The 18,425-nt window shown below is 40.2% G+C and overlaps 4 protein-coding genes across 4 annotated transcripts; 1 reads left to right on the forward strand and 3 right to left on the reverse strand.

Moving 5' to 3' along the window:
• Positions 1 to 386: 386 nt before the first annotated feature.
• LOC124313829 (polyamine-transporting ATPase 13A2-like) lies at positions 387 to 5,665 on the reverse strand. Its single transcript, XM_046778626.1, has 15 exons — positions 5,578 to 5,665; positions 5,047 to 5,317; positions 4,755 to 4,961; positions 4,602 to 4,693; positions 4,331 to 4,535; positions 4,187 to 4,259; positions 4,023 to 4,127; positions 3,925 to 3,951; positions 3,538 to 3,851; positions 3,286 to 3,474; positions 3,048 to 3,213; positions 2,806 to 2,984; positions 2,349 to 2,748; positions 1,847 to 2,286; positions 387 to 1,769 (listed from the first exon to the last, which is right to left on the reverse strand). The coding sequence occupies exons 2-15, from the start codon at positions 5,287 to 5,289 to the stop codon at positions 711 to 713; spliced, it is 3,699 nt and encodes a 1,232-aa protein (XP_046634582.1). The 5' UTR covers positions 5,290 to 5,317; positions 5,578 to 5,665; the 3' UTR covers positions 387 to 710.
• Positions 5,666 to 5,972: 307 nt separating this feature from the next.
• Positions 5,973 to 7,161, reverse strand: LOC124315001 (lysozyme-like). The gene is made up of 4 exons (XM_046780340.1): positions 7,002 to 7,161; positions 6,576 to 6,779; positions 6,414 to 6,487; positions 5,973 to 6,347 (listed from the first exon to the last, which is right to left on the reverse strand). Exons 1-4 carry the CDS (start codon positions 7,069 to 7,071, stop codon positions 6,201 to 6,203), a joined length of 495 nt encoding a protein of 164 aa, XP_046636296.1. The 5' UTR covers positions 7,072 to 7,161; the 3' UTR covers positions 5,973 to 6,200.
• Positions 7,162 to 8,996: 1,835 nt separating this feature from the next.
• Positions 8,997 to 10,252, reverse strand: LOC124315002 (lysozyme-like). The gene is made up of 4 exons (XM_046780342.1): positions 10,072 to 10,252; positions 9,541 to 9,729; positions 9,394 to 9,467; positions 8,997 to 9,294 (listed from the first exon to the last, which is right to left on the reverse strand). Exons 1-4 carry the CDS (start codon positions 10,127 to 10,129, stop codon positions 9,145 to 9,147), a joined length of 471 nt encoding a protein of 156 aa, XP_046636298.1. The 5' UTR covers positions 10,130 to 10,252; the 3' UTR covers positions 8,997 to 9,144.
• Positions 10,253 to 10,440: 188 nt separating this feature from the next.
• LOC124315000 (protein LZIC-like) lies at positions 10,441 to 11,912 on the forward strand. The gene is made up of 7 exons (XM_046780339.1): positions 10,441 to 10,473; positions 10,543 to 10,683; positions 10,745 to 10,957; positions 11,012 to 11,147; positions 11,212 to 11,367; positions 11,440 to 11,560; positions 11,624 to 11,912. The coding sequence occupies exons 2-7, from the start codon at positions 10,661 to 10,663 to the stop codon at positions 11,674 to 11,676; spliced, it is 702 nt and encodes a 233-aa protein (XP_046636295.1). The 5' UTR covers positions 10,441 to 10,473; positions 10,543 to 10,660; the 3' UTR covers positions 11,677 to 11,912.
• The last annotated feature ends 6,513 nt before the right edge of the window (positions 11,913 to 18,425 follow it).

Below are 18,425 nucleotides of genomic sequence, written 5' to 3' on the forward strand. Positions count from 1 at the left end.
CGATTCTGGTCGTCCGGTTCCGGCAGAACGCAGAAGGAGGACGAGGACGAGTGGACGACACGGGACACGGACCAACACGATGGCACTGCATTAGACAAGATTGAAGATCGCAGTATTCCATTAGGCGCCTAGTTCAGAAAATTTTGTTAAATTAAAAACTAAAATCATTAAATTAAATGTAGAGCTGTCAAAACAGCCATTCAAAACAACCAAAATAAATTAAGTTTCAAGGAAATGAAAATGGTGTGTGCGTGTCTGAATTAAGTAGGGCATGGCCTCTCAATTTGGTCGTGGAAGTCAACAAGATAAAAACCTGAAGGAATGTAAACAAGTTGTTGTTTAAACAAAATCCAGTTTGGAAAGATAATATCAAGATAATACCAGAATCCCACAAAAATATTTTTTATTGACTAATAAACAGGTGAGATGCACTATGGAATGGGTGCTCCCCAATCACGACATAGAAATTACAAATAAATCGATAGGCGTACAAAAACAGCTAAAAAGGCATAAGGCAAAAAATCATGTCGCGCACCGTCAGTACCTCACATAATTTGCTTATTCGATAAGCACAATTAGCTAGAATGATAGAAAAATAGTGTTAAACGTTAATCGCATGCCTTTTTAACGCAAAGGATGAAGAACACAACTAAAAATGATGTACTTGAGACTTAACCAACACTGAATTTCATTGTGGTATACTCTAATGTTTAAAGTGACAATATTTCACTAGTGCTGGCTTGACCTAACGGGGGCCAGTCTTTTTCCAGAGATAACTCCAACTCCACTTTTTTGTACTTGTTCTTTGGTTCAGAATTTCGAGGATCGTTTGTAGGGCGCTGACTGGACTCATTTTCTGCAACCAAATTTTCAATAAAAAGCGCCACGGATGTGTGCAATATTACTAGAAGTATTAGGCAACTGCGGAATAGGTACATGTTGTCGTCGTCATCAGTTCTTGTGGATCCAACAGGAAGCTCCTTCTCATCTCCTGAGTACCAGTGAAAAGGATTTACGTTGATCCCTATCACTTGGAAAAAGTCAGCCAGCGGGCCAATCGGAAGCAACGTAAGGACTAGAGAGAAGGCTGTCAGGACCATCATGGCGAACAAAAAGAGTTTGTTGGTATAAAAGGGCTGTCTATAGGGAGGCCCGTAGGAAAATGCTAACGCAAGAATAAGGTACTGAAATGAACTGATCGAGAAAATGACGGTTACTTCCCAACAGGGAATAATAACTTCATCGCCCTCTGGACGCACAGGAGTGTACCATGGCTGCAGCATTAAGAGCAACAGTGCGCCTAGTTGAATTGCCGCTGTCAAAGCTATTTGCATGACGAGGGATAGCATATTGGAGCTGGTAAGTAGAGATCCTCTAGGCCGGTGAACCACTAGATGCGGATAGGGCTCTGTGTGTCCCATCAGTACGGCCACTGTTGTCGTTATGAACAAATCATGGTACAAAAACATGTAGTCGCCCAAAGTTGTGCGTAGAGAGTAAAGAATCAGCACCGAGATGAACTGAATCAAGCTGTAGAGGGCCATGTACTTGAAGACCCCAAAACTAGTCACTAATGCGCAACGACCTTCACGGATGATAGTTGGAACGCAGGAAATGTTTCCTGCTCTTGCAGTGAAGGGGGCGGCAACGGATGCCTCAGCATCCGATAATGAGATGCCTACGTGAGCCGCTTTGAGAGCACCACAATCATTAGCTCCGTCACCACAAAATCCAACGGCGTAGCCAAGTTCCTGAAACTCTTCAACCACCTGTCGTACAAGAACAATAAGAACCGGATTATAGTTACAAGATTCGCGAAAACAGAAACAGTCATGGGAAAAATTACCTTTGTTTTCTGATCAGGCGTCATCCGAGCTAAAATTGTTGCTCGCACAAGAATTCTTTGCAGTAATTGAGGAAAATGTTTACGAATTACGTCAAGGGTTTTGCCTCCCAGAGCCAGGTGTAATCGAGGAGTTAGATGTTTACTATCTAATCCTCTTTCCGCGTCTGAAATAAGAGCTTGCCTGCGCCACATTCGCGCAATGTTTTCCAAGGGCTGGAAAACGGAGTCTGGCCATGAATCGGTGAACATGGCGTCCGACTCAGATGAAGACATCACTCCACTTTCTTCAATTTCCGTTTCGTACATTTCTGCCAATGAATATGTGATGGAAGCAGAGGCGGTGCCTTTCGGTGAGCTAGCTGTGACAAGAATGACTTTCTCTCCCACAGGAAGCATATCGCAGTCTCTACCTACGTTGATTGCTGTTAACAAGTTGTCACCTGGTTTTAAAAATCAAATCGTCAATAAAATGTATACAATTTCACAACTATCAGATTTTTACCAGTAACCATAACGCAACGAATGTTAGCGTTCCGTAATTGTCGAACAACTGGAGTTGTTTCTGGCTTAAGAGTATTATGCATAACTAGAAGGCCAAGGAATTTCAGATTGCACTCCATGTGTTCCCGTTTCATGCGATGCATTTGATGCCAAGTCAAACGGCGGTCGAGAACACGATGAGCCAGCGCAAGGACACGGAAGCCACGCATTGTGTACGATCTCAAAACTTTGGCAAAGTTATCAGGTACGGATGTACTTAAGCAGAGTGTACGAATCATTTCGGGTGATCCTTTGCATAGCAGTTCCATGTTAGCGCTACCTAAGGTTCGGACAACTACCGACATCCTCTGTAGGCTAGAGCTGAACGGGAACTGACGCACAATACCTACTGCATACGGAATCTAAAACAACAGTTTCAGTCATGACGATCCCTTAAATTTTATTCAAATTCTGTATACCTCAAATCCTGTTTCAGCAAAGTCAAAACCATGTACGCCAAGAAAAGTATCGCGGGTCACAGGTTTGACAACTAAGGGAGCCATTACATCGTAACGAGTAATGTCTGCTCCTGGTTCTTCAAGGATCCATTGGGTTGATTTAAACATTTCCAGCTCCAAGGGATCCCCAATCAATTGACCTAAGAAAATCAAAAGAATCTTTCTTGAAACAAGTTTAGGGTTTTTAAATAAAAAATTAAAACCTTCAATTCGGGTAAGTGTGTGACATGCAGCTAAAGTTACTAAAACCGGGTCATCTTGTTTGAGTTGAAGGGCCGGATCGCGAACAAGATCATCAAAAACGTTTTCATCTTTCGACCGGGGTGCTACACCACAGAACTCTAAACCACCTTCTGTCAGCGTTCCTGTCTTAAATCAATTTGAAAAAATATACGACATCAGTAAACGATCCTTTTTATATTAGATTGTGAGGTTTCTTACTTTATCAAAACACATAAGCTTCAGTTTGCCGCATACGTTAATACGGGGTGGTGAAATGCAAAAGATTCCATTATGGCGCAGTCGTGATTGTGCATACACTGTCCCAACCGTCATAGCAGCTGGCATGGCTGGTGGTACGACTATGGTTAGCATATCACAAGCCCTGATGATAATTTCCCATATAGTGGCCTAAGGATATCAAGGATAAATTAAACCAAATTCAAATAACTAAAGAAAAATACTCTTTCTTACCCCTTTTGTTATATAAACGTATACGCAATACGTAATGCCACAAAGAGCCACTCCAAACAATAGCAAGACAAATTTGAGCGAGTCCACGTAGAATTTGAAGCCAATAGGCTTCGGATATAGAATGGAGCGGACCAATTCACCCTTTGCAGTCGTGAATCCTGTCCTTATCACGACAGCCAAGACTTTATCTTGGCCATAGTATCGAGTTTGAAGGACTTGTGTTCCACAGAAAAGAGTGTGCCTTTTGTGAATGTCGGTACAGTAGGGCTCATCCAGATCCGGGACGGGTGTTTTAGTCTCGGGAGCACTTTCACCTAATGAAAAAAAGGGGGGAATTTTAGAGGAATTCGTCCAAATAACAATACGATAATAAGTTTAATAACTGACCTGTTAAAACGCTCTCATTGACAATGCCTGTAATAGATTTGAATAATAAAATTGAATAGAGTTATACATTGGTAATGTGTTTAAGGACATTTAATTACAAGTGCCAGCTACAAGAACGGCATCGCATGGCATCATGAATCCAGTTGGAGGAATGACGATGACATCTCCCGGAACCAATCGGATGGCATAAATATTTTCATAAACTGAAATAAAAATCTTTATGTCAGCGATACTTCAAAAATATGTAAATGTAAGACAATACCTTCTCCACTGCGACAAACAGTAACCATGGAAGAAATGTGAGCTGCTGTCATATTCTTTAGTGTCTCACTTTGCTGGATAATTTAAAAAAAAAGAAATATAGTACTTAATTGCGAGATATCTAAACAACCAAATATTATGTTACCCTGCGGATTTCGTAAAGCGCAACGCCAACGGATATAATGGATACCACGAAAATGCATGCTGCGTAATAGATGTAATCATCCACCGTCCAAACTACGCAACTAAAAATCTCGAAAAGGTAGAAGGGATTGAGAACTTCGTCTATCAATAAACGCCAGTAGGATTTGACGTCCACAGACATTGTATTGAAGCCGTGTAGCTGAAGCCTACAATCAATGAAATCAATCAAAATTATTTGCAGTCTATTGGACAGAGGAATAAAATATTTATACTTTGCTTCTTGAACATGCACAGATTGCCCTTCAAATTTATGAAAATCACAAAGTTGAATGCCTTGTTCGATTCCGGTAAGCATTTGAAATCGCTGGTATAAAAAAAGTAAAAATCATCAATCAAAATCGAAAATCAAAAGTATCAGATAATACCTGGTACTTTTTGCTCCACAGAAACTTGACATGTTGATGGATAAAATACCGGGAGTAGGGCATAGCATCCTCTTCAAACAATTTGCTTGTTTCAGAATCCTCCTCTTTATCTGAATCCTCGTTTGATAAAAGAGAATATTCATTGGGAAAATAATCACCAACATTTTCTTGGTGCACTTTCGCGATGTATGTTTGTCCATGAACATCCTGTAGAAAGAAAAATGGCAAAAATGATTTATCTTTATAAAACTAATGTTAAAACACAAAGCGCATGAAAACACATATAACATACCTCTAACACCAATACTTGAGATTCATCTATTGGGCATCTAATGTACTGCCAACGAATTCCAAAGACGTTGTGCCAATAAATGAGAACATATGGAAGGCCCATGCATAATATTGCTAGACAGTGGAAGACGAATGTCTTGACATAGCTTCTAGTGTAGCCAACTGCTACAAGTTTCTCTTTACTGCCATCTCCTATCACAGTTGAATTGGGCTTGATATTTAAGTTAATGTAGCCCCCAACCATCTCACTGTAGGCGCCATACAATCAGAATCTGAAGGGGAAAAATATACAAAAATTATGAAACTACTGCCGATGACGTCGTAATTTTTTTAGTCTGATTAAAAAAATCCATCATCCATCCAAAGAAAACTTGGTGTGAATAAATTTTCTCTTAACTTATTTTACTCTTACAACTATTTACTCTATTTCTTAAAAGCTAAAAACACATAAATGAAATTTAACTGGTTGGAAGCACTTTAGAAGTGACATCCTGAAATAAAAAATGTAGTAGAGTAAAATTATTGTTTCAACCTTCACAAAATAAAAAGTCGGGTGAGATTTCCCGGATTTCACTGTTGTTAGATTGTTGTAGTCTCCTCTGTTTACTATTGACTTTCATAAATGAAAAAAGGCGTTGCCATATTCTATAATATTGGTTTTCTTATCTAATTTCTAAATTCCGCAAATTCTTTCAGAATTCAGATAATCTGAGATAATTAATTAGATTTATAAACAGATAAGATAACCGTTTTTATCTTTGAAATGATCATTCTATCATCGTGACCCATGAAAAGGGACAAAAAATTGAAAAAGAACCAGAGAAGAACCTCATCAGTTTATTGGCGCATTTCAAAGTTCTTCCTTCTTCTTGAACTGACTTTTGAAAATCTCAATGAGAAAATTCCTTTCATTGACTGTAAGAAACATATTTTGACCAACCGCTTTATTCGTACAATATAAAAACAATAACAGATCATCAAAAGGGATAAGCGCAGGGTTAATAAGTAACCATTCAGGTTATCGCAGTCGCCTTTTGGAAAGGTGAAGCTATACGGTTGCTCATTTTCGCAAGATGAGGTAAATGTAGCAAATAAAATGGGTACGCAATGAAGGAATAAATTTGGGACTGGGACTGCTATAATAGTAAAAGTCTATCACACTACGACAGGACTATCCCGACATTTGCGAAACTCTGTGTAGAACGGTAAACCTTCCATCTTAGCAAAGCAGGAGTCGGATTTTCCCAAAACATGGATGCGAGCGAAGTCCTCACAGTCAGTAACGGCGTCTTCATTGCAATCCTAATACGATTATTTAAATATTTTTAGTAAGAGGAAAATAATTTTCAGTATGAATTGAATAATTACCTGCGCATATTCGTTCATATACTGACGAACAGTTCGTTCAGCGCATGTTTTATTTTGGGCGCAAGCCTCAAAGGCTATACAATAAGGAAAAATTATTATAAAGATAAGTATTTCAAATTGGCATTACCAAAAATCTACCCCCCCCCCCCCATCATTTCTTACCTCCTGTTGCGTTAGGGTCGTCGTCTGGTAAGAGGGTAGGTTGCCCTGCATCTGCCCAGTAATTAACCCCAATGAGAAAAGGGCCGCAGAGGTATTGTGATCCAGTTGTGCACGGGGCAGTCAAATTGCAAAATGAGCTAGCTCGACACAAACATTTCATGCAGTCTTCAGGTATTTCAACAGCAGCAGGCTCACCCTCTTGTCCTGAAAATAATATTTTTCGGAACTCGATAAATCGGTTGAATTTTACAAGGAAAATTAATATAACCTTGGAATATCTAAACAAGTTTTACATTAATACTTAGAATTTATCAAAAACATGATTAATTCTATTACCTAATACGCAAACAGCGAAGAGTACTTTAGTTTAGTGAGTTTACTATTGACATTAGAAATACATAAACCGAAAAAAAAAATTTTTTTTACCTTGAATAAGCGGGAAAATAAGTACAGCGAAAGCGGCAAAAATGCAAGCAACAGCTAACTTGTTTAACATTTTTCTAGCTTCTGGGAGTTGGGAGCACCAAGGATAGGAGCGACTCAATTCTTCTAGCTGTTGACTGCTTCTGGTTTCGCTAACTCCCGGGGAATCCTTATATACTCAGTCGGATGGCGACCACTCAATTTGGGTGACCTGAAATTGGTGTTCGAGCCAAATAAAGAAATTGTTGATTAAGGGGAAAGTTAATAATTATGAAATTATTACTTTATTTTTTGTACTGTTTTTTTGTTTGTTTTTTTATTTTGTTACTTTTTTTCTTTAGCTCTGAAGCGAATGGTACCGCACTCTCACTCGCTCAATGTACTGTACATCTAACTATAGGTTAAGTGTACGTTGATTCATTCATTTCTGAAAACTTTATAAAATTGTTGGTAAAACAAACGATGTGCTATGTGGCACATCATGGCACGCATAAATTTGCTAAAAATGGTCATCATATAATAAGGAAAGAGCAAACTTTTCGTAAACCAGTTTGCGAGGAGACATGCACCTTGTGTGAAACCTTGAGTTTCCATCATTGTGGAAAAAATCGAATAAAATCACCCGGAGGAAACTACGTACATAAATGCCCTTCAAGACTGGGCTACAATATAAAACAAAAAAATAATAACTACCGTCTTGAATCGAACGACGATCAGGCCACTACCTTTCAAGCTACCGGTGTACACAACACTATTCGTTTGTCTGATCGCACTTGTAAGTTGATGTCGCTTTCTTTTTTTCCCCCTCAGTTAGTTCCTCAATTGTCAAACTAAAGTTCTGGGTGGCAACACGCGGATTTGTTGGTATTTTTAGAATTAGAAAATCTTTAGAAAGATCTTAGAATCTTAGAAAAAACAAACAGGTTATAAGCTGACACTTTGTCGCCAAGGTGATCGAAACAAAGAGAAGCAGAGAAGCAATAGATTATTCGGCATATCTTGGATCCAAGGTTTCCGATACATTTAGAATGGTAAAAAACCCTAAAGCAAAAGCGAATTGAACGGGGAAAACAATTACGATGGAGTTTCTTGTTATCAAAATTCATTTCTTGCTAAGACTTACCAATCCTAATCAAAATTCATTGCACAATGAGCTAAATGGATGTCAATTTTTAAAATTAATTACCCAACGTTAGTTTAGTGAGGTTGATTTTAAACTATCACACGGTTGAACCATTATGCGCGCGGGGCTTTCCTATATCTGGTGAAAATGAGAAAGGACGAGATCGTGAGTTGGACTAGTTTTTTTTTGGCACGAATATAACCCAGATTTCAGCAGAAATAAACTAGTGTAAAAATTAATCTATTTTTTTTTACCAATCGGCGTTGTAATTAAGAAATCAGAAGATTATTAAATAACCAGAAAGACGTGCAACTTGTACTAAAACTTAAATTAGAAACGCACTTTCTCTAATTAACTTGGGATACCTGTATAGAATTCATAAAATGCATGCGAATTTCACAAATACCTGCGGGTCATCTTTAAACTTAAAAACAAAAATGTCGCAAGAAGTTTGAGACGGCGAGACGTGCATACCTTGACAACAATTCTTCAAGTTAAGTTCAGCATTTTACTCTGCCATTACTTACTTGCTGAGCAACGTCTAAAGACAAATAAGAGGTAAAAGTAGAATATCAATATAAACAAACCCCAATGACCTATTTGGCATCAAAGATCCAATGCAAATTTCTGAAAGCAAAAAAAAAAAATAATAATAATAATAATAAAAATGCAATCGCTACGTGTTGGCTGGGTTAATGTTTCTAAACTTCATTGCCAATCTAAAACGATAAAACCTTTCTGTCACCTGTACGTGACACGAAACTCTGCGTTTCTGTGTAACTTTCTTCAGCACACATCAGTTTGCACAACAGATAGCGTCTTTAAAAGCTTTTGGCAAAACGCAAAAACTTTTCGCAATAAACTCATAAAAGCTATTTCGTCGTCAAGCGTATATTGAATTGTAAATCGTTTCAAGAGTCGTTTAAAATTTAAATTATGGAATGAATCTCCAAGAACTTTTAATTAATGTACTACGCGAGAAGGACATCCGGCTAGCCACAGTTGTATCGCATCGATCGATGTTTATCCCGCCAAAGATTGAACAGTGTTTCTACACGCGAGGTAGCCTTGATAGAAAGGCGTCTGAGTAATTGGTGCGTTACAACCAAATCCACCCAAGATGTGGAGGTGAGCGTAGTCGTCACAATTAATAGCGCCATCTCCATTGCAATCCTAAAAGCAACAACAACAAAAATAATGATGAAATTGTTTCACAAAAAGAACGCAAGTTTCATCACGAAAAAAAAAAAAAAAAATAAAATAAAATATTACCTGCGCGAACTTGGCCATGTATCCACGGACCGTCTCTCCAGCACAAACGGCATCTTGGACGCAAGCCTCAAATGCTATTCAAGGTTTGATGAAGATGACCTTAAATGTTGCCGTAATTTTAAAGATATGAAAACCAAAATGATTTACCTCCTTTTCGTTCAGGGTCATCGTTCGCCAGAACAAATTTGCCTGCATCTGCCCAATAAGCCCACGAAATGAGGAAAGGGCCGCAAAGATATTGGTGACCAGTTGTGCATGGTAAAGTCATGTTACAGCCGGTACTTGCTTGACATAAACATCCAAGGCAATCCTCTGGAACAACAGAGGCTACCTGACCTGAAAGAACGATGACGCAATTACTTAGACACGTACTGGAAAAACTGGGGAATTTCCAATGTCTTCGTCCTCGGGATAAACTAACTAAATATTTGTTTCGTTTTTAAGAAGGGCCAAAGAAAGTCAGACAAGGTCTTGAGGAACTAAAAAAACGGGCAATTTGCCCTGGAGGAAACTATATAGAATGCGTTGACCGATGTTGCAACAGTCTAGCCATGAACTTATTCTGATATTTTTGTCAAATAGCAGTCTATAATTTTAGATATCTGATTAGTTAACCTGTCTGCTAAGTGCTAATATATATATTGAGACATAACAGAGACAAAAAAATTCAATTTTTACCTTGGATTGAAGGAATTAAAATAGCCAAAAGGCAAGCGGCAGCGATCTTGAACAGCATCTTGTGAAGCTAGCAGCAGGACAACGACTCAAGGTAGGTTCTGGTATCTAACCGGTTTTAGGTATTGGGTAACCGTCTTCGTAGCAGCTTTAGCTGTTGACTCTCTGGCTAGAAGTTGACTCGGAAAATACAAACCTGGGGGTTTTATATAGGCTCTCGGCAGGGACGACCAACGTCCTTACCACAAATCGATTCGTAATAAGCAATTCCGGATGCCGGATGGGGAATTGCACATAGAGTCTCCGGAAGACCCAAAGGATTTCGAGATACGAACAACGACCTTCAGGATGCGAATATTCATAAGTATGGATACCAGGTAGTGTCCTAAGGTTTCAATCTTCATGGTCAGTAAAAGTGTTCAAGCGTAGTAAGGTAACCACACCCAATTCAATTACCAAATTCTTGTCTCATAGGATCATAGCTAGAAAACGGATCCAAATCGTTTTGTATGCAGCCCACGAGAAAATTATTAAACGTCAGTGGCTTTCTTTTATTTTTCTGCATGAGAGATACGTCCAATTATTAATCAACATGAAGTTCGCTGAGTGCCTGCTGTCAGTGCTGTGCCGGCTGTGCAATTCGAAAATTGAAAATGTTTTCGTTGTTCATATGCAGGCAACAGCGGCAACACTGTTGGATTGGATTTTGTTTTCGTCGTCTGCTACATTTTGACATTCTAATTTTTGACATAATTGATAATTCAAAACAAGTTTTGTTTTTAGCTGCAACTTTGGAAATGGCGCTAAAACAAACAGAGAAGCTGAAAGAAAATGTGGAAGAACAACTGGAAAGACTAGTTAAACAACTAGAAGATTTAGAAAAATACAGGTACTGATTAAATTTAATTATTGCACTTTTTGCACACATTAATAAGTTGAATAGAGAGGATTTTGAACCTGAAGAATACCAGGAGACTAAAACTGAAACACTTGAACAAATGAGGGAATTCCAGTCTTCCCTAGCAAAACTAGCAGCTGGTGATTTGTCTTTGACTGATTACTTTGCAGCCATTCAATTGGTAAGACACATGAATCAAGTAGCATTACATTTAAAACATTATGTGTAACATTTTGATAAACCAGGGAATACAAGCAGCTCTCAGTCAAGTATTTAGAACACCAGAAGTCATTCTCATGTTTGCCAAAAAGCAACCAGAACAGTTACGACTGAAACTAGCTCAAATTCAACGGGATTTGAAGCTAGGAAAACTCTCTAGTCAAGCAGCTCAAACACAGCAGGCATGTTTCCTTCATGCTATTTAATTACAGGGGATCACTTTTTAAATTTTGGAATTACAAAATTTACAATAGGTTGAAGTACTTGGAGCTTTGAAAGGACTTGGAGAAATATTGAGTACAGAAGAAGCCAACATTCTTGAGAAAACAAATTCTGCTTCTTTACAGCAATTCATCAAAGTGTCAACTGATCCAGGTATTTTTTCCCCCTGTGCAACCCCATCCAAATAATTTACACTTTATCTTGCTATTTTTATAGAATCAAAAAGTAAATTACTGGCATTGGCTGAAAATTCTCTTAGCCTTCAGTGAAAAGACAGTAAAAATCAAATAATTGGATGAAGGATCTATGAAAAATGTCTCCTGCTTCTAAAAATCCTATCTTTTTACTACATTCAAACTGGTTAACTGGCAAATCGTGTACCGCAATTTTATCTAGATGAAGAATGAGGATATCTAAATGTTTGAAACTTTTGCATTGCTCAGTTTTTTGCTATGACCGATTCTGGTAAATCATGTTAAATAAAAAAATAATAATGATTTCTAAATCAAGTCTTTATGCTTAGTTTTTAAGATTTTCTCACCATCACTTGGTCAAAATTTCAAAAAATAAATTTTGTGTTCAAGACATGTTCAAGATTTGACCACTAGATGGTGTTCGCTGGTTCTTGGAAAAGAAAAAGAGCAATATTTCGAATTTCTTAGTCTTCCTTTTACCTTTAATACTTGCTTTGAATTGCAAAATATTTCATCTTATGCAATTAAAAAAAACTTGAATTTCCAGTTCTGCAATACAAGTTGGCGATTGATTAGCAACATAGTTCTAGATTCCTATGTTAGTTTTCATGGGGAGAGTTGAAAAGGTCTCAGAAGGGATTACCGATAAGCTGATCGGACAAAAGTGGCAAGAGAGAAACATACTGTTCACTATCGTTTAACCAAAACAAATAGATTAGTTGTAGCATATCATGTTTTGTGGCAAAAGAACCGAATTCACACGGGATCAAACAAATGGCCTGCGTACACGAGAGGAGGAGTCAGTTGGCATCGGTCAGTGAGAGAGTAGAAGTTTTCTTGACAACAACCTCGTGTAGATAGTTGAAATCGCGCAACAGCTCCGGCCAATGAGGTTTCAATGCGGCAGCCTTTTACTCATTTGCGATTGGCTCGTGAAAGCTTATCCGCGACGTACACTTTCACACACACTCTCTACACACCCTTTTTTTCAAGTTTTAGTTGGGAAGAAAAAAAGAGGGGGGGGGGGAGGCGCGCCCCCAGCGCTGCACAGGATGTACGATTCATCCACATTTCGATTCGCTCGATGAGCTCTGCACGCGAAAAACCATAGCAACTCCCGCTCGCACGCAATAAAAAAAAAAGGAGGGAGGAAAAAGGGAATAATGACGAATATCCTATATAGATGATGCTCCATTTCCTTACAATTCCCAGTTATTTCTTGGCTATAATACCTTGGTCTTTAATTCGATTCGAGTTCCTGTGTGCCCTCCCAAAAGGATCAAAGAAGAGGCGCCATCATTTCATTTGAAAAGATCTTTAGGAGAAGAGCTGGGGGATTCGCAGATTGGTATCGCAAATTATCGACAGAAAGATTGATGGGTGCCGTTGTTACTCTGGCCGAAGGAATCGTAAGCTATACGGTGAAGTGAAGAGAGAGAGAGAGATGCTCTTCTGCATTCAGTCCGCCACCGAAGCATGGGCATTTGCAATATATCAAGTCCCCCAGCTGCCGGGCAAACTAAGTTGTATATCACTCTATTACGAGTGTGCGTTTAACCGACTCTGTATAACTGTGCACTGCGAATAAACATCGCCGGGGCAAGTTTCCCTCAACCGTCTGGATTTCTCGATAAGCAAGACTCACAGACTCGGGCGATACAGCTCCTCTAAACTCTTGGACTTGATTCGCTTGGAAAGTTGAAGCGAAGCAGGCGCCATTGATCCTCCTTACACACTAAACACTATACCACCGGCACGGGTTCACTCCAAAGTCCAAAGTAGACCACCACCATTGCATTTAATTTGATTTCTTCTTCTTCTTCTTGCAGCCGAAATCCAACTGGAGGTGATCAAGTCAGAGTGGTTTTTTAAACAATTAATTGCGGGAACATATAGAGAAATGACCACGCTCAAATAAGAAAGAGACAAATATTCGTTCGCACAGACTGGCCCACCCCGAAATAGCGCCGGAGCAAAAGCAAAACAGTTTGTCTTACTTATTTACTGTATTGTGTGGATTAATCGCATCGCTGAATTCCTTTATGATGAAAAACGAGAAGATTTCGACACCGTGTGGCGCGTTAGTAAGTTGTTGATTTATGCGCCACTCGGATGAAGAAACGAGGCCCCCCAAAAAACTAAAGAGATTCACTGGACTTTTTCTATTGCGAGTTGTTAAAAGAAAGGAAATAGAAATCCTTGCTGCTGGCCATAAAGTTAAGAAAAATCAATTCAAAAGGAGAGGGGCAGCTTTATATCAACGGAATATCTTTTCGGCGACATGTTATCGAACACTGGGAAAACCACGCATTTAGTTAATACGGTATGAAAGATGACGCCTGAGCTAACGGGTCAAACTACACACACACACACACACACAAACAAACACACCAATGGCAGAAACGGAACGGCATTCGATGCCGTTAGATTGAGCACTCCCGATGGTGGTGGTGGTGATGGATCAGTGCGTTTGACTCCAAATCCACAATTCCACATGTACACGTCTCACTAACGTAGTATATAGCACGAGTCGCAGCTGCTTTTTTTTTTCTTTTTTACTCCATTTTGTTTCCAAAAAGACGACAGTAATACTAACTACATGGCGAATGCAAATATCGCGGTCGGTCGCTACAACGACTCATCGGAAGAAGAGCGCGTACGAGCCAAAACGACTCGGCGATTGAGACTTTTGAAACACCTGACACGCACTCCACCTGATCCGATTCCAAAAGTGGCAGGTATATCATGACACACACACACACGACGCCAATAAATACGACGTCGTGCCTCCAACGATATATTGCGAAACAAGACGAAACGGTGTAATGATGGCGGCGACTATTCTAATCAGCCCACGCTAAACGATGAGCATCGAAGACTATCAAATCTATCACATGGAAGATATAAGGGGAAATATTCGAAGCGAAACCTTGAAAGCGCGCGGCCATCGAGCAATGCGAGCCAACCCCATTACCGCGGATAATGAGCACCTTTGGAAAGCGGCTGGAAGAATTTATGAAATTGGCTCGACAGAAAAAACTGAACAGCTTTAATTATTTATTTCCTACACACAAAAGGGGGGAAGAAGAAAAAAAAAAGCGCAGAGCGAACACGTTGGGCGGAGGATGGAGGCGGGACCGAATACGCAAAGTTATCGATGAATGTGCTCATTGTGGCACACGGCCCGAGGTCGCCAAAGATTTTTTTTTTTTATTAGCAAATCTCTCTCGCGGGAGAGATACTCTGTACAACAAAAGTTTATTGGGTACGTATGGGCGGTCATCTCATATATTCTAGCCATGACACACTACTACTACTCTTTAAGGCGAGAGAGAGACTGGCGAAATAATAATTCGATTCAGTCGTCATTGTCATCCGACTTTGGCTGGTGATATTACGGTCGGTCGGTTGGGCGGGCGGGCGGCGAGAGTCCAACAGTATGTGAGGGGGTGCAAACAAGGGCGAAATCACCACACGTTTCTCATACATTTGCACAACTCTCGTCTCGTCAGCCAACTGCTGCGAATACGTAAACTGCCAGTCATGTATGTCGTGTTCAAACATAATAACACAACAACAACACCGGCGACTCCTCCCACTTCTTATATCAAACCTCAAACTTCATTCGATTACGCAGGATGAAGCAGCTGCTGTAGCAGCAGGAAACGGACGCGGAAAAAAAAAACGGGATACGCGCAATTTACAGCGCAGTTCAGAACAAAAAAATGAAAAAATGAAAAAACAAAAAAGAAACAACTTTTTTTTCTGTTGTTCCTCCTTGTACTGTGTTCCATAAGGGGGTTTGGTAGCTGCTCTCGCCGGAACAATTGGCAATTTAACAAATGCAGCAGGGCTGGCCAAACAAAAATAAATCAACTTGAGGGACTGTGCAACGTTGGGAATAAATTGTCCGTGCACCCACCCGCGCCGCCGTAACAGTCAGGGCAATATAAGTGATGAGATCACCATGTGTGTGCCCCATGAAAAGTCATAATTTCAATAACACAACACGAAAAAAATATAAATAGGAGGAAGAAAATAAGATGAAATAAATGAAATACGGACCCCTTTTTATTTTTTCTCTTTCTTTCTTTCCCCCCACCCGTCCACAAAAGGAGACCAAACCCAACGTGATGCACAATGAACCGTCTATCAAGGACCTCTTCAACTCAGTGCTGAATTATGGATAAAGGATCACGATTGATTTCCCAAAGGGATCAGGGCAACAGTAAGTTTGTCACCAAATACGTTCGGTGTGGGCGCCGGAGCTAAAGAGAAAGATAGATACTATATTCACCAAAGTCTTCTTGTTAAAGGTTTGCAAGGGTTCCGCAACAGCTGTTGTGGTCGGGGGAGCAGCAGCAGCAGCAGCATGCATATAGATATGCGGAGGAGCCGGCTTCAACAGCAATTTCCAACTGATGGGGGACCATCACACAAGGAAATGGGTCTCTTCTTATATATATCACGGGGGCGCCTCAACCCATGATTGATACTTGTTACAAGACAACACTCCATATAAAAACCCAGGGAGGTTGTCATGCAAACAAAAACAAATGAGGGTCGGTAAATATGCTCTGCCGATACAACAAGGTACCGCATAAGAAACAAGTGAAACTAACACGGCCAAAAGAAAAAAAAGAAAAATAAATAAATATGGCAATGATATGACTGCACGTGTGGTGTAGAGAGCTTCTCCGAGGATGGCCCTTTTCTTTTTTTTGGGGGGGGGGGGGGGGGGGTTACGAAATCTTTGCGCTTTTATTGGCTGACATCCAATAAGTCGTAGAGGATCTTCGTTGAAAGGCGAAAAAGGGTGGGGGTGGGTGGGAAGGGAAGACAGCCCGCATGACGGGCACAATGTTTGCACGAGACATGGAGGAAACCATCCGTCTTGCAGCTTCCTAGCTAGAGAAAAGAGAACAAAAAAAGGAAAAGGGAGCTCGGTCGAATAGATATAACCGGTGGCCCGGACATTATTCTCTTTTGATGTGACGGACGCGCATCGCATACGACCATGTCAACCTGACAATCCTTTGCGGGACCGGGCCGGCCCGGGCAACCCCCCTCCTTTCCCCCCGTTGCTATAGAAAAGAGCACAGGAAAAAATGTCGTCGTCCCCCTTTCCACAACTTTTTCTTTTGTTCTTCCCCCCAATTCTATTTCGGGTTTCTTCCTTTTCGGCTATAATTCATTGGCAGAGAGAGAAACTGCATCCGACTAGAACGTGTTTTTATCCTCTTTCTCCTTCCACATTGGATTGACATTCTGAAAACGACGCGGTCGACTTGAACAACGCCAACACAAATTCCTTTAATCGATTTCGACAGCAATTTTGTCTCGACGGGATCCATCCTGGCGTGATTCTACTACTAAAGACCTCATACTAACGCTGTCAACACTTTAATAGTGTGCCGGCAGACAAGTGCTGGCAGCCAGCAAAGCTCGCGCGTGTACATATATATATATCTACTGTTTTAATATATAGTCAATGATCAAAAAAGGGGTGCCAGTGCTTGATTCCCCACTGTTGCTACATGTCTTGACGGTTATATTGTCTGGAGGAAGCACCCAACGCACACTGTGGCGGCCCGCGTCAAGAAGAGCGGGCCGGGGCTATTGTCAGATGAATGGACAGGGACTTGTTATCATAAGAGGCGGAAGCGGATGGGGCCGGGAGAAAACCCAAGAGGAAGAAGAAGAAGAGGTAAAGTAGGGAACAAAAAAGAATCAAAATAAAATAAAGAAAGGCAAGTTGTTGGTGACTGGCAATGGTTACTGTACACTACTACTACTTGCCCTCCTCCTCCTTATTCAACCAGCAACTCGTACTCTATCATTTTAACTTATACATTACTCGCGCCGCCTTTGTTGGCACACTGACTCACGACGAAAAAGCAGGCTGTTTTACTAGTCCAAAAAGGCGAGAGAGAGACAATCATATACGCGATCTGTTATTAGCTCTCACGAGAGTAGTGGGCAAAGTCCAGAAAAATCGCGGGACTGGCGCCAAAATCACAATGGGAGCGAACGAACGAACGCGAGAAGAAGAAGCAGTAGAAGCCTTTAAGAGAGGTACTACACCGGCTTTGCTGATAGGTTTGTATGCCGTTTCACCAATTAAAAATATATCCATGGTGCTGAAATGAGTATGCGTGCCTAGAAGCAATAAATTGCGACGCTCCCAACCCCCCTTCCTTGCCCGTGGTACGAGTCAGTTCCACCGTCAAAGCTATTCATACGTGAAAGATGTGAACGTGTGCCTTGCGTAGCAACCAACCAGAGGCATTTCCAGCTTGACTGTCTAACTTTTGCGAAACAAGAAATATGTCCAGCGCCGCACAAGAATATAAGAGAAAGAAGCTTAAGCTATCGCCAAATGGCAACTTAATATTACGATTGACGATGGCGCAACGGCCATCAAACTTTTGCCTGGCATCTAAAAATTGAGAAAGGTGATGGCTATATTCTGACAATGAAACGTTAGCCATTAGACATTTCCCCGATTCGTATCGAATAAAGTGCACGACGAAATATTATTGTCATCTTCAAAAAAATAAACATTCAAGAGTCCACATATGGGAGAAATATTTTGGGTGAAATCGAAAAGAAAGTTGACAACCTTTTGGTGATGAAAAGTCGCCATTTTAGAAATATTTACGACGAGCGCAAAAAATTGTTTTTAACGTGCATTTATTTGAAAATAATGAAAATTACACACACAAGTGCTACAACGGGTAGAGATTAATTAAGTAAGGGGAAAAGTACATATTAAAATTTGAAAAAGAAAGAATAAAAGCGTAAAAAGTAATAAAAAGTTTAAA

This window comes from Daphnia pulicaria, chromosome 10 (assembly GCF_021234035.1).
Source record: "Daphnia pulicaria isolate SC F1-1A chromosome 10, SC_F0-13Bv2, whole genome shotgun sequence".
Lineage (NCBI taxonomy): Eukaryota > Metazoa > Arthropoda > Branchiopoda > Diplostraca > Daphniidae > Daphnia > Daphnia pulicaria.